This window comes from Biomphalaria glabrata, chromosome 8 (genome assembly GCF_947242115.1).
Source record: "Biomphalaria glabrata chromosome 8, xgBioGlab47.1, whole genome shotgun sequence".
NCBI lineage: Eukaryota > Metazoa > Mollusca > Gastropoda > Planorbidae > Biomphalaria > Biomphalaria glabrata.
In genome coordinates, this window is record NC_074718.1 from 4,041,852 (window position 1) to 4,058,470 (window position 16,619).

Consider the following 16,619-nt stretch of genomic DNA (forward strand, 5'->3'; position numbering starts at 1 on the left):
AGTAGAAGTTTTAATATCACACATACATGCTTTTTATGGATCTGATAATAACAGGTAGTAATTCGTTACACTATGTTTAGCAAGGTCATTGTTAAGTCTAGATTTGACCTACCTTGGCACAGACATTGTCCAGAATACACGTCACAGAAAACGTCATTGGGCATTGGGCAGATATTCAATCGGACACAGTCGTCTTTCATTCTGCATGAAGATTGCTGTTGTGGATTTCTGGGGCCGTAACCTCCAAATATACCAGTGTTGGGAACACCACCACCTCCGCCGGAACCAACACCACTGGGAACACCGCTACCGGAACCGCTACCTCCGAAAACAGGTCCTCCGGGGCCACTATTGATTGGAACACGTCCACCGGAACCACTACCACTGGGAACAACTCCTCCAGATACACCACCATTGGCGTTGCCTCCACTGGAAACACCTGCACCAGAAGCACCGCCGGGAAGAACTTGTGAAAAAAAAAATGTGTACATTTGAATAAGCAAAAATAACTATTCCCTTTGAAATGTATTACAGGTAAAATTGGAATAACAAAATGGCATACATCGTTAAACAAATACTTGTAAAAAACGTGTCTTTTAAGTAATAGAATATTATTAATGATAAAGAATATATTGTAACTAAATACATTTTACAGCAGGATAATTGTCACACGAGTCGGCGCTAGACCTCTCAGTACATCAAATGATAAAGCGTATACCCTAGCCTCCTATTTTGAATACTAGGTGGTAGAGAGCTTCTACAATGAAATTGACGACTGCATCAAGGAGTATAGAGTTTGTAGTTTATAGAGTTTGCCAGAAGTTATAAAAACTCACTGTCTGTCTGTCTGTCTGGTAAATACAGGAACTACAGGATGTCATGGACCAAGAGAAACTAAAGACAGAGGAAGGAGACTCTTATAGAGTTTGCCAGAAGTTATAAAAACTCACTATAGCTAACACCTTATTCGCACACAAGAACCAAAAAAAAAGGATGTCCTCATTATTATGGGAGACAGGAAAGCCAGGATAGGAAGGATGAGTTTGAGCAATGGGCAGCAAATTATGAGTTTACTGTAATAATAATATTTATAGTTTCCTATACTATTTTTCAAAACTCACTCTGTCTGTCTGTCTGTCTGTCTGGTAAATACAGGAACTACAGGACGTTTTGGACCATGAGAAACTAAAGACAGTGGAAGGAGACTCTTATAGAGTTTGCCAGAAGTTATAAAAACTCACTCTGTCTGTCTGTCTGTCTGGTAAATACAGGAACTACAGGACGTTTTGGACCATGAGAAACTAAAGACAGTGGAAGGAGACTCTTATAGAGTTTGCCAGAAGTTATAAAAACTCACTCTGTCTGTCTGTCTGTCTGGTAAATACAGGAACTACAGGATGTCATGGACCAAGAGAAACTAAAGACAGAGGAAGGAGACTCTTATAGAGTTTGCCAGAAGTTATAAAAACTCACTGTCTGTCTGTCTGTCTGGTAAATACAGGAACTACAGGATGTCATGGACCAAGAGAAACTAAAGACAGAGGAAGGAGACTCTTATAGAGTTTGCCAGAAGTTATAAAAACTCACTATAGCTAACACCTTATTCGCACACAAACCATTCAGAATAACTACGTGGCACACACCATACAAAACGCACAGCCAGATCGACTATACTGTCACTAGACCCTGTTTCTTTTGAGGTTTAAATCAAGCACCAACAAAGCCAATACCATAACTTTTCCTAGAGGTGACATTGACAGTGACCACGCCATGCTTTTGATGGCTGTGAAATTTAAATTTAAAAAGAATCGCAAGCCCACATATTAAGAATACGATATTGAAAAATTCAAAGACTCAAACATTTTTTGAATTAAGGTCACCGTTCGAGGGAATTTTGCAGCTCTCAACCTTGTGCACGAGAACATTGACTCTGTTATAAATACTATCTGAACAGTATTACACTCGGATTCGTTTCTTTACTATTATATAACACAAACATTTTGCATGTGGACCAAAAAAAAAATTTAGTCCAAAATTAATAAATGAAAACAATGTGTAGCTCCCCTCTAATTTAAAATAATGAATGGTCCCCATAAATCTCAATATCTTCTGTCACAATGAGCCTAACATTGTATATGTAAATCATATACATAGGTCAGTGAACTAGATCTAGGTCAGCATGCACATCGTAGAATGTCATATTTACACATAGAATGATAGATCTAGATATAATAATAATAATAATGGTAATAATAATAATAGTAATAAGATTAACAGGCATTGCGCTATGAAAACATTACAGAATCTTATAATAAGAAACATGAGTCGGCCTCTGAGGTCCCAGGGAAAAAGCGAAGGGAAATAAAGTCATGGGTTGGAAATGACCTCCTTGGACCAAGGCTTGGTTTATGTGATGCAAGAAAAAAAAACTAAACAAGACAAAGAAAGCGAATCCCTTTCTGGCAGAAGAATCCAGTTCAACAACAAAAAATACGCATGTAAATGAAGTCAGCGAAAGCAAAATGCATCACTGACTATACACCTACCGTCCGCCAAAGAAACAGATTGACCTTTAAATCATCTGCCAACAAGGTCTGAAGAGTTACTTGACTTACTTTTTAGGTAACTAGACTTACTTCTTAGTTTACTTGACTTACTTCTGCACTGACAGAGTCCTGATGACATCTCACAGTAAGCGTCTTGTGGACTAGAGCAAGAAGTACTAGGAAGACAATCTTCATTGGCTCTACAAGCAGGTCGAGGTAAGGCATTGCCTTGCATGATTCTACCTTTGAAGCAACAAAATAGTCCATTCAATAGATTACAACGTTGTAGCTATTTACTGTCACGAGTCGAGTCTGTGACCTATTTCGACCAGTTTCTAGAAGCGAGTTCAAACCAGTGCAAGTGTCCAGCGTAAACAAGTTAATTTTAGGTATCCAATCAAAGAAAGAGGTTAAGGGAAAAAATAGCACACGTCAGCTTCTAGAAGGTCAAAGTTACTAAAATAATTATCTGAGAAGGTTCCATGATTCTGTAATGTACGATTAAGAAAGATATAAATTAAGGGAAAGTCAGTTAGACGGGGGTCCTCGCTTAGTCCTCGATTAGTAATGGTTATAAGTTTTGTGATATTAGCGGGTCCATTAGTTAAAGTTTTATAAGTTGAAGTTGAAGTTATACGAAGTGAAGTTTCATGTATCTTTAAGTTTTATTTATGAAGTATCAAGTCAAGTTGTTATTGAATTGAGAAGCTAATTTGATGTGAAAGTTGAAGAAGTATTATTAAAGAAGTTTTTTAAAAATACAGAGAGATGTTTCTTTCTTCATTTCACATGAATTCATCAACTTATTAATATAATCGCTCGGCAAATCTGCTCGTTACATGTATATCTATTGGTTGAAGTATTTGATCAGGAGAAGCCACTATTTATTTTAATCTTTAGTGTGACAGATTTTCATTATTATATCAAGCTGCGTGACAACAATCTTAATTAAAATTTCAAGAATATCACTCCATTATTTGCTGAATATGGGTCGCGGTGGCTGAGTGGTTAAGCGCTCGGTTTCAAAACCTGAGCTCCTGGGTTTGAATATCGGTGATGACTGGGATCTTTAATTTCGGGATTTTTAGGGTGCCTCTGAGTCCACCCAACTCAAATGGGTACCTGACATTAGGTTGGGGAAAAGTAAAGGCGGTTGGTCGTCGTGCTGACCACATGACACCCTCGTTAACCGTAGACCACAGAAACAGATGATCTTTACATCATCTGCCCTATAGACCACAAGGTCTGAAATGGAAACTTTAATTACTGAATTACTTACAACCTAATGTTTTTCGTATTTGGAAAAGAAGTAATCCCTTTAAGACAATAGTTCGAATCATTTACATATTATTTAGCAGAGTGGTTAGCGCGTCTGCCACGGAGGCGTGATCCATGAGTACCAAATCAGGTCTTTCCTCCCCCACCTTTTTTTTCTGTAAATGCTTTTAAAAACTAATTACAGTAAAAATCCACCCAGATGTCCATTTATTTCTCCTCCCCACCCCCCATTTTCCCAACTGGTCCAGACAAGTGATAGGATCATAGCGTATAGAGAAAGCTAAAAGCATAAAATAGCGCTAAACAAAAACAATGGGTAAAAATATTATTAATCGAACAGATTTATTGTTGTTGGTCTAGATCTATTACAAACGACCCAAACTAATTCATACAATAACACTACGAATAAGCCTTGGGTTTTTTTTTTAAGTAGTTTTTATGTTTTTTCTTGTTTTATTTATTTTTTAATCATGTAAAAAAGAAAATGAAAAATGCAAAGAAAAGAATCACTTTTTATTTTGCTACTGGTGTGTTATGATAGATATTATTTAAGTATACTTATTAGAATTGTGACTCAATTATTAGACATAAAATATAAACATTTACTTTACTTTATTATTACAAGTATAACTTAAAGCATATGTCAACTTACTCTGTCTGTCTGTCCGTCTGTCTGTCCGTCTGTCTGTCCGATGGATTCCTTTACACTTTTTTTCTCTCCCACTTTACAGTCTCGGATCAAGTCGAAGTGTCGAGCAATTATTCATTGTCCAAAATTAATTAATTAATTAGTGGACATTAATTAACTGTGTTTTAAATAGAAAAATGTGAGATAAACCTTGCACATTGAGAGATATAGCAGCAATGGTCCTTTCCCGTTAATCAATATAAGATTTTTTTTTTAAAAAAAAGTATGTTTACATGTATTTTTTTTATGTGTTACCTGTAGTCTTTCGCGGACGTCAACAATGAATGATCCCTCTGACAATTTCTATTAATACATAGGTGGCTTCCACCTCATATAGTTCTTATTTAATGTGGATGTCCTACCTCTGCATTGACACACACCAGCGGATGCGTCACAGTAGACGTCATTAGAGTTAGGACACATGTTTATGTGTACGCAGTCGACAGAACTCTTGCAAGTAATCTGTGAGTAAATGCCTCTGTTGATTAACTCCCCTGGAAGCACAACAATGCATTGTTACAGTTTGCTGCTTTGCATATTGCATACTTAATTGAATTCTCTCAAGCATGAAAAAGACATTTATAATTTAGCTTAAGCATGTTGATCAATGTCTCGCTGAAATTGGGAATCCTTAAAAACTATAAATATTTTAGGAATAGAATAATAGAATATGCTTTCTCTGTTTGGGACCTCTCAACTCAAGAAAACATTAAGAAACTGGAACAGACACAAAATAGAGCAGTGCGATTCATAACAAACGAATATTCACTTTTGACTAGAGTAACACCTTTAGTAAAATCACTAAATTTAGAAAGCCTTCAGGATAGAAGACTTAAAAGTAAAGTAGCAATTATACATAAAACACTGAACCATAATATTCAAATACAAAAACAGAATTTAATAAAATACTCTGAAAGACGCAAAGATAGATGCACATTTCTCATCCCATATGCTAGGACAAATTTGTACAAATGCTCCTTCTATTAGAGCATGGAATGGGTTGCCCGAGCTAGCCAGGAAAACCAGTGACTTGGCGGAGTTTAGGTCATTGGTTAATATACATGACTGAATGCATGACGCGTAGGACGTAATCATCTTCTTTTTTGAAGTAACGTCTGTATTATATAAGATAAGATAAGATAATGTGAAATCCTATTTGTATTACCTTTTAATATCTAAATTTTACAGACAAACGGACAGGGAGACGGATGGACAACACAGAAACTAAATAGCATCTTTCCCAAAAACTCAAAAAAATACCCAGATATATAACTAAATGTTAGAATCAATCTAATTGCATGTAATGAGTTAGATTACTATGATTTTCTTCTAAAATGAATTAAATGATTTCAAAATCAAAATGTGAGTTTATCAATAGTTTGACACTCGACACGATCGTGTCAAAGCAAGGGTCAGGGGAAGCAAAAAAATGTTCATGAATACAAGACCGACTTTCATGAACGAAAATTTAAGACAAGGCTTACCTGTACACCAGCAGCGACCTGACAAAACCTGGCACACGGCTTCTGTTGGGTTTGGACATGGGTTCCATTGCATACAATCTTCATTACTGGAACATCTGAAAGGTGACAGATAGTTGCCTGGATACGACACAGAAGAAATAAATTTAAAATAGTTAAATATGAAAAATACTTTTAAAAAAAACAACAACTTGCTTATATAGATTGAAAATAAATCAAATATTTTGAATCAATCATTAAGTACACAATTATAAGAGATGCTGTCATGGTCTTGTGAATCGCGAAGTGGGCGACTGCTGTCAATCAAAACAAGAACGGAGCGGTACAAAAACTCGTTCGTTCCTCACTCGGTCAGACTCTATCACCGCCACTCATTGATCAGGGAACATGAAATGCACCAAGATACCTGTGTGTAGTCGCTGAATGAACTCTTTAATGTTGTCTGTTGTATTTATGTGTATTTTTCTGTTGTGCTGTCTTTATATGAGAAACGAGTCCTTGTAATCACAACAAATTTCCGTAAGGATCAATAAAGCAGCCTTAGTCTTAGTCTTAGTCTTAACGCGACTGCTATTTTACATGTTGGACCAGACAGACAGACGGATCGAGCTGATATGACAGGGTCGAGTTTCGTTAAAGAGAAACCAAATTTATTGTAATCCCTATAACAGTTTCCACTGAGCAATTTTCTGGTACCGCCCTCTGACAAGCAACGAGAATGTTCCTAGGAAAGGGCTTTAAGGTATCTGGTATAATCCCCTTGGTTGATATTAACAATCGGGTATATTGTTATTTTGGAGAACTTACAAGCCTCCAAGCCTAGGTTCCCATTGTTAATATTATTATTATTATTTTATTTCCTTGTTTCTGTATTAATTAATTTTATTAATTTATTTTGCTCACTTGAACTATCGTCAACTATAGTAAAAAATTACCTGAGCATGAAGTTTTGCAGTGACACCGGTTATCATGGTGGCAGCAGACATCAGCTCTCCCGCACTTTTTAGGGCATTCGTAGTCGAAGGCACATGGGACATCTAAGAGTTGAATATTGATATGATTTAAACAAGTAAGCTTACTGCTTACGGACAGGGTAGAAGCCATAGCATTGTATGTGATGAATGTCTGAAAATCCTGTCAGGTGAATTAGTAGCAAAAAACTAAAATGTAGGCAGTAAAATGGAATATAGGAATGGTAAGATCAAGGTCAAGGCTGCCACTGCTGCCTTTTTACCTTTACCTATGCCTTAGTCTGATGGACCGTTGGGGCACCATCCAAGATTCGTCAACCGTCTTTCTCCATTCCTCTCTGTCTTTTACCTTAGTTTAAACCTCTTTCTATGGCAGGCCCGTCCATTCTTTTATGTTGTCCTCCCATGGCTTTCTCTGTCGGCCTCTTCTTCCTTTTTCCTGGTACTGTTCCCTGAAGGAAGGTCTTTGCAAGCCAATTTGCTACCACAAGAATAATAATGGTTATGTCTTCGACACGGATGAGTGCAGGGTTTAACACGACCACCTAGTTACGATTTAACCTAGTTACGATTTAACCTAGTTACGATTTAACCTAGTTACGATTTAACCTAGTTACGATTTAACCTAGTTACGCTTTAACCTAGTTACGATTTAACCTAGTTACGATTTAACTTACGAACTGCATAATTTGTCACATCTAATGCAGACAAAGCTAATGTCTGCCCGGGGCTCTATTTAATGTTTCTGATCGCCTGCAGCGCCTGTCTTCCCCCCAAAGGGTTTTTTTCGTAGGGTCTCAAATGTTTATCCCGCGGCCTTTGTAAGAGCTCTCAAACTGTCTCTTTTAGAGGCCGCTGCCAGCTACTTTCCTGTATACCAGTGAGGGCAAAATGGCGTCTGAGTTGGGGAAGGGAAGAGTCGCAATTCTGTTGACCTTTCTTTCTTTAAGTTCCCCCCAAAAACATCGCTTTGGCATACGGGTGTTCCTCAAGCAGGATAAGTGTCCGACCCAGCGAGCGCAGATGTCGAATGGTGACAGTTAACGTATATTCTAGGACAGCGGTTCTCAACCTTTTAAGCTCGGCGACCCCTTTTTACAATCCCCCACTCTGCCGCGACCCCCCCCCCCCAGCCCCCCACACACATACACCAATAGAAGAGTAGACAATACCAATCCATATTTTCGATGGTCTTAGGTGACCCCTGGCAAATGGTCAATCGCCCCCCCCTTAAAGGGGTCGCGACCCACAGGTTGAGAACCCCTGTTCTAGGACTATTCGTGCACTAGTTGTAAATATTATTGAGCGCTGCTGACCTTGACAGTAGCACTCGCCAGAGGCCTCATCACACACAGCGTCATAAGGATTGGCGCAGACGTTCGCTCCTATACAACCCGCATTGGACGTGCACTGGGTCCTGGAGACTGGGTTCCTTTGGAAGTATAAGTCTGAAGGAATAATAATAATGTGAGAAATGTATTCAACATAGGGAATATGAGTGTCACGAGTTGAGTCTGTGACCTATTTCGACCAGTTTCTAGAAGCGAGGTCAAACCAGTGCAAGTGCCCAGCGTAAACAAGTTAATTTTAGGTATCCAATCAAAGAAAGAGGTTAAGGGAAAAAAAATAGCACACGTCAGCTTCTAGAAGGTCAAAGTTACTAAAATAATTAGGGAAGAAGTTTTCATGATTCTGGAATGTACGATTAAGAAAGGTATAAATTAAGAGAAAGTCAGTGAGACGGGGTCCTCGCTTAGTCCTCGATTACTAATGGTTATAAGTTTTGTGATATTAGCGGGTCCATTAATTAAAATTTTATTAGTCGAAGTTGAAGCTATACTAAGTGATGTTTCACGTATCTTTAAGTTTTATTTATGAAGTATCAAGTCAAGTTGTTGTTAAATTGAGCAGTTAATTTGATGTGAAAGTTGAAGAAGTATTATTAAAGAAGTTTGGAAGTAAATACAGAGAGATGTTTCTTTCTTCACTTCATTGAATTGTCAAGTTTGATAATATAATCCCCGGCAAGTGTGATCGTCACAATGAGACAGTACCATCCATTATAGTAGTATGTATCACCCCCCCCCCCCGCTCCTTTCAGATCTATAGAGCATAGGATGTTATGGTAGAAAAGTAAAGAGTACAGTTTCCCTATCTATGAGGCGCGGTGGCTGAGCGGTAAAGCGCTTGGCTACCGAACAGGGGTCCGGGGTTCGAATCCTGGTGAAGAGTGGGATTTTTAACGTCAGGATCTTCGGGCGCCTCTGAGTCCACCCAGCTCTAATGGGTAACTGACGTTAGTAGGGGAAAAGTAAAGGCGGTTGGTCGTTGTGCTGGCCACATGACACCTTCGGAAACCGTAGGCCACAGAAACAGATGACCTTTACATCATCTGCCCTATAGACCACAAGGTCTGAAAGGGGGAACTTTAGTTTTTTTTTACTCCCCTATCTATAGGGCAGGTGATGTAAAGGTCATCTGTTTCTGTGGCCAACGGTTAACGAGCAGGGTGTCATGTGGCCAGCACAAAGACCAACCGACTTTACTTTCCCCCCAACTAAAGTCAGGTACCCATTAGAGTTGGGTGGCCCTGAAAATCCCGAAATTCAAAACTCAGTCATCACCGAGATTGGAACACAGTACCCCAGGTTTGGAAGCCAAGCGACTAACCACTCAGCCACTCGCACGACTGATTGAGGTGAAAGGGAAAATTAAACGAAATCATTTTATTTTGTATTAAGAACTCTTCAGAGCTTAATATCACTAACATATACTTTAGCAATGCATTGTTTTGTTTTAGGAACTCTTGAGAGCTTAAAATCACTAACATATATATTAGCAGTGCATTGTTTTGTATTAAGAACTCTTCAGAGCTTAAAATCACTAACATATATATTAGCTGTGCTTTTTTTTTGTTTTATGAACTCTTCAGAGCTTAAAAACACTAACACATACCTCGGCAGCGGCAGTCCCCTGTCTTGTAGTCACACATGGCATGTGTAGATGGATCACATGTAATCCACCTGATACACTCCCCGTCATTGGTACAAGGTGGGTGAGTTACAGCCCCTGCGAAAAAACAACAAGTTCTGATTGGGAATTCCATACAACGAAATGGGTGCATACTTAGAATTAAATCTCATAGATCCATAAGCTAGAGAAATTTAAAAAACGTGTCTGGCCAGCCTTGAACTAAATTAGTCGATATATTTTAATCTTTTTTTTTCTTGGTATTTTGGACTGCTATATTATTCCGTGATGGAGAGTAAAAAAAATATTTAAAAAAAAAACAAAAAACAGATCTTCGCCAATAGTAGCCTAGTGTTGGAAATCAGATCCCCGTTTAAGAGAATCAAACAGAAAACTTTAACTCAAGGCATCAAAAAGCGAAACAAGAGCTGGATAGGACACACTTTGCGAAAATCATCTACCAATGTTGCAGGGGCGGACTGGCTATATGGGCAAACGGGCAAATGCCCGGTGGGCCGGTACCAAATGGGCCGGTCTGGTCGCGACCAAAGGAAAAAAATTTTCAATGCAAACAACTTTTTTTAAAAAGTGACTGCAGCAAGACACAGATGCCCGAACACGTGAATTGCGTAGGACGTAACTATCTTGTTTTTTTAAAGAAACGTCTGTAATCTATAAGTAATACCAAAAAGTTTCAAACTCATTAAGGCTGGCTACTGTATTGTTTATAGTTTTCACACTGCATACATTTATAAATAAAATACACTATGTAATCCTACACAAGCATACATCCAGTTTTCGATGCGTTATCAAACTGTATATATTTTGAAGAGAATTAGGCTTACACCTATGATATGACACATGGGCGTAGCCGGGAGAGGGGGGGGGTTCAAACCATCACTTGCCTTAGACCTCATTGTCTGAAAGAGAAACTTTACTTACTGCCACAGTGCAGGCAACTTAAGCAAACTACAGTCACCAAATTTCATGAGCGTAGCCAAAAGGGGTTTTATGGTTACTCTCCCCCCCCCCCTTGCGAAAGCTTTCTAAAACTATAGTTACCATTTGGTTTTTGAATTTGTTTAGCGGAAGAGTAGCATGCTAATTGTAGATACCTCAAAATATGCATTTTTTTAAAGCTTGAAATAACGGAAATAATCTTATCTTATATAATACAGACGTTACTTTGCCCCGGACCCCACTGGGGGAGTTCACAGCGCTCCCCCAGACTCCCTAGCTGTCCTTGGAGGTGTGTACTGTCTTCCCACTAATTAAAGTAAAAATCCCTCTCACACCAAAAAATACTGGCTACGCCCATGATATGACATGCCATTTGTGGGCCGGTTTATATGGTAATGCCCGGGCCGATTTTGATACCCAGTCCGCCCCTGCTGAATGTTGCAATGCAGGACCTTGATTGGAATCTGCAAGGAAAGCGGTAAATAGGCAGACCCAAGCAAACCTGGAAGAGGTCAGTCATCACTGAAGCTGATGATACTGGAATGACATGGGGGCAGATGAAAAAAAAAAGCTGCTCAGAACCGAGTTCGGGGGGGAGAGGTGTGGTTGCGGCCCTATGCTCCCCTGGGGAGTTCACACAAATATGTCATGTCAAAGTAATGAACTATATTTATTAAAACAGGTCACGTGTGAAATTGTATTTTTTTTCGGCTTCTATGTGTTAATTAATAAAGTAATTTATCACATACAGAATGTCAAGGTAAACTTTTTGATTGATAGATGCCTTTTAACTGTGGATCTTTTACCGTTTGACGAAAACAAGGAAAGGACATTATATCTATTTTATGATCTATCGCCTTTGTACGAAAAATTGGAGTTCTTTGCCGTTGTTAAATAAAAATTATACTAATTTAAACATTTCTAAGCATATAACTGAAAAAAAAGTTATATTTACTATTATAACTTTTTTATACGCAGAATCAAAATAACAATTTTTAAAAAAATCGAAATTAGACAAATGATGAGTTTCCCTCTTAGTCCACATTAGTCGACCGTGTTTCCTTGACAACGACTCAAATGACTCGATCGCCGGCATATTATTGTCACCAAACAACGAAATTTATAAATAAAAACATGACAATTTTGTTTCGTTAGCTGAGTTATTCTACTACATGTTAATAACATTCAAAGCGTTTAAAACATAAAACACAGTATCTATATTATAAAGTAGAATGTGAGGGGTATGTATGTATGTATGTATGTTACTTATAGACATCAAAACCGCTTGACCAATCTTGATAAAACTAGGCAGGAATGTTCCTTGGGTACCAACTTAGACCTTAGTGAATGTATTGTAGCCCTAAAACAAATGTAAGACCCTCAAAAAAAAATAAAGTTGTCCGACTCTATTACAGCTATAGTATTTTATGGATCTAGGCCATGTCTACAATGTTGACATAAGAAAAGATAGAAAGGATTTAGACCTAGATCTAATTTTAAGAAATACACTTTGCGCAGATAGTTTTTTACTTTGACACATGAAAATACAAAAGAAGATCCATTGATTTCATTATATAATAAAATTAATCTTCAATTTTGTGTTTCAAAAGCATTTTTTACATTAATTAGTTTCTTATATCAGTGATTACAGATTTCCTGACGAACATTCTTTCATTAGACAATTCCGTAATGAATCGCGTACTAAATATTAATTCGTTTAATTGTTTACTTTATAATCCCATCCCTAGATCTAAAACTCTAATCCAACTCTAAGATGATAAAACTTCTCTTCGCACAGATAGTTTTATACTTTAACACATAAATATATTAATTAAAGTCCATTCATTTCATATTTTGATCAAATAAACATTCAAATTTGGTTTTCTAAAGCTACATTCGTTTACGAAAGCTGCGAAGCCGAGTTGAGATAGGCCTAGATCTATATTCATTCATGAATCGCGTACTAAAATTATTTCGTTTAATTGTTCACTTTATAATCCCATTTATTTAACAAAGCTATCGCTCTTTTCGTTTTTAATAGATAAGAATGTATCGACTTTGGGTAAACCATTTTCGCAAATCTAATTTTATTTTCGTAGCGAAACTGAAATAACGTGAAAGGATCATTAGCTACGTTTAACATAATCTAAATCCAATCCACTAGATTATTCAAAAGCAAATGTTTTAATTTAAAAAAAAATGGATTTAAGCCTATTAGCTATTTTGATTTGATAGCATTATTCACACTATTTTTACATTGACACATTCGCTTTACTTATTACATTATTATTTCGTTTAATTGCTTACAAAACACTCTCAGTAAATATATCGAAAGTAATGCGCAAATAAAGACCCGCGGGTCGCGGGTAACATATGTCTAGTAAATTATAAATACATATTGTTATGACTCTGCAATGCGCACCGCCATCCAGGCTAGTTCTGGAAGGTGCGCACTGTGATAGACTAGACCTAAAATGATGTCAACATTAGAGAGGAGAACTATTTCCGCCCAAGTAGAGAGCCAATATGGAGAGACAGTGCTAAGAGAAGATGTTGTTTTGTGTACCTGTGATGTTGTGTAAATAAACATATGTGTGCCTCGTTGTGTTGCCTCACTTCAGTTAGTACAATATTTATATTAAGCGCGGTGGCTGAGTGGTAAAGCACTTAGCTTCTGAACTGGAGGTCCCGGGACTGGGACTTTTAATTTCGGGATCCTTAGGGCAACTCTGAAAAGTAATGGGGGTCGGTCGTTGTGCTGGCCACATGACACCCTCTTGAACCGTTGTGCATCGAAACAGATGACCTTTACATCATCTGCCCTATAGATTGCTCCAGTTTGTTGAGAAATAATGATTTTCAATTCTATGAAAGGCGGTAAAACTTTAACTTTAAAATCTCTACTATACCAACTGGGTGCAGTACATTTGAATATGTGATAAGCACTGTGTATGCAGTCCCTGTTGGTATGTAGCAGAGGGAATTAACAATAACACCGTGCTGAAGGAAGATAACACTGTGCACCATGTCCAGACTCGTTGAATGAAGTATTTGCTTTACGACGGTGCAATACTGTCTTTAAGGGACATGCATTTCCCAAGGTCGAGGCTTAAACATACCAATAGCACAGCAATAAATCATAAGGCCAGTCTTCGAGATTACGCAGCCCCAGCTGCGACCTACATATTTTGCCAAAAAAAAAAACATCCAGCGCAGGAAAAACCATGGTCAGCCAATGGTCGATATAGATTTTTCTTTTCGCCGTCTACGTCTGTCCTCGGGCAGCGGATTTTCAGTTTTTCTCAAACGTGTATCCTACGACCTTACAGCAAAGTTTTACGAACAATGGGGGAAAGTAAATTACGCTGCAGACTCAAGTGAAAGTGACAGTTGCAGGTGAAAGTGACAGTTGCAGGTGAAAGTGACAGTTGCAGGTGAAAGTGACAGTTGCAGATTAGGTTGTAAAATGTTTTACATGTTTCGGATGTTCCTTCAGAGTTGAAGATAATTACTTCCTAGTCCAAACCTCCCGCAGGACGACGGGGGATGGGAGCGGGCAGGGTTTGAACCCGGGACCATCGATAAATCTGAACGACAGTCCAGCGTGCAAACCGCACGACCAGGCAGCCATCCAGATGAAAGTGACAGTTTCAGATGAAAGTGACAGTTTCAGGTGAAAGTGACAGTTTCAGGTGAAAGTGACAGTTGCAAGTGAAAGTGACAGTTGCAAGTGAAAGTGACAGTTGCAAATGAAAGTGACAGTTGCAGATGAAAGTGACAATTGCAAGTAAAAGTGACAGTTGCAAGTGAAAGTGACAGTTGCAAGTGAAAGTGACAATTGCAAGTGAAAGAGACAGTTGCAAGTGAAAGTGACAGTTGCAACTAAAAGTGACAGTTGCAGGTGAAAGTGACAGTTACAAATAAAAGTGACAGTTGCAGGTGAAAGTGACAGTTACAAATAAAAGTGACAATTGCAAGTGAAAATGACAGTTGCAGGTGAAAGTGACAGGTGAAAGTGACAGTTGCAAGTGAAAGTCACAGTTGCAAGTGAAAGTCACAGTTGCAAGTGAAAGTGACAGTTGCAAGTGAAAGTGACAGTTGCAAGTGAAAGTGACAGTTGCAAGTGAAATTGCGAGTTGCAAGCTGGATTGACAGTGAGAGAGAATATCCGTCAATAGAATTATTTTTGTAATGATAACATTGAGATTGATTAACACACTCAATAGTTTTTATACAAGAAAATACAGAAAGTAAAACCAAATTTAATTTTTAGGTGGTTAAAGATGTCAATGTTATTGATAACATGATTTTATTGCAGAGAAAAATTATAATGATTTCAGATTTTAGTGATTGAAGTGTTTAAAATGTTTACAAAAAACAAGTCACAATAAACTCCTGAAGAGCTAAGCTTCTCAGTTTGAACTAGAAATGTCGAAGGTTCAAAAACTAGACTTCAATACTTACAAACTGACGCTACGAAACAAGCTAAAATAACCCTCTTCATATTGACTTCAGGTCTCTATTCTGTGCTAAAAAGTTTTTCTTCCAATACCCCCAGAGGACATTCCTACCTACGGAAGAGACTACCGATCGCTTTATATAAAACTCTTTTGAGCTAAGATTATGGTTTTGTGTGAATCATCCTTTCAAACATTGACGAACTAATTTGTTGATTAGAATGAACTGTATTTGTGCGGTCAAACTTGAAAGAACAAAGACCACTGCAAGCGAGCATTTAATCCTTCACTGAGTTTCACAGTCAACAGGATCTCAGAACATCACGTTCGTGTCAGAGGCGTCGCCCGGTGAGTGGGGATCATGAGTTCCAACTCTCAAGTTCTAACGTCCATTCATAATGGCTTCGATCTTCTTTTTAAAATGTGGCACATTATTAATATCACTGAACACGGAGAAGTCAGTCCTTAACATTTTAAGTTATATATGCCCAGACGTCCACGCGTTTAGTCCACTGAGGATACGCCTTAGATAAATGTTATTTTTGTAGATGAAATAGTGAATCGGTCACGAATGATTGGAAATTTTTTGATGAGACTTAGTCGACACAGTAGACAAGGATTTCTCCTACGCCATCGAGTGAGAAGTGGGCGCACAAATAAGAGAAATTCCTCAGAGAGTATTCGTGATTTGAAGATTAAAATAGACTCAAAACGAGGTTTTTGTGCCACGGGATAATGTCGTCATTGGAAGGTTTTCTATGATGAGATTAGTTTGAGATGTTTTGACAAATAACACTTACAGGGCAGCGTGATAGAAACCTTCTTTCATTGCGTTAAAAATATAGGTTAATACAGAAAGAGAATGAGACAGAGAGAGAGAGAGAGAGAGAGAGAGTCGGAGAAATAGAGAGAAAGAGGGAGTCAGCGTATGTACATGGCGAAAAGACTATCTCCAGAATTTAGAAAAGGACATTCAGGCGGTATGGCCATGGGATAATATTCCCGAGTAATTTAGTAACAGCACAGGGGTGAGACTAAAGCCCCTCTTCCCCTTAAAATTTAAGGCTACATGCTACACGGTAGCAGTGCTTCATATGTTCAATGGTTGATTCAATAATCTCCCTTTATAATTAATTTTTTATTTTTTGTTTTGAATATTAACATTTCTAATTATCCATAGAGCGACTGTGGTTTATCTTTTGGAACATTTTTTTCATGTTACTAAACTCCGTCCACATATATTGCAGGTCAAGGTAGCTTTCGCTTTG

General features: G+C 38.0%; 1 protein-coding gene across 1 annotated transcript in view; it reads right to left on the reverse strand.

Annotated features, from left to right (window-relative positions):
- LOC106075269 (cell death abnormality protein 1-like) overlaps positions 1 to 15,823 on the reverse strand; it is a 21,199-nt gene extending 5,376 nt beyond the window's left edge. The window contains exons 1-8 of the mRNA XM_056038033.1: positions 15,739 to 15,823; positions 9,920 to 10,033; positions 8,281 to 8,412; positions 6,929 to 7,030; positions 5,997 to 6,113; positions 4,875 to 5,006; positions 2,658 to 2,789; positions 113 to 466 (exon numbers count right to left, since the gene is read on the reverse strand). Of these exons, the coding sequence (XP_055894008.1) occupies positions 113 to 466; positions 2,658 to 2,789; positions 4,875 to 5,006; positions 5,997 to 6,113; positions 6,929 to 7,030; positions 8,281 to 8,412; positions 9,920 to 10,033; positions 15,739 to 15,823 (1,168 nt within the window). The remainder of the gene's footprint in view (positions 1 to 112; positions 467 to 2,657; positions 2,790 to 4,874; positions 5,007 to 5,996; positions 6,114 to 6,928; positions 7,031 to 8,280; positions 8,413 to 9,919; positions 10,034 to 15,738) is intronic.
- Positions 15,824 to 16,619: the final 796 nt, after the last annotated feature.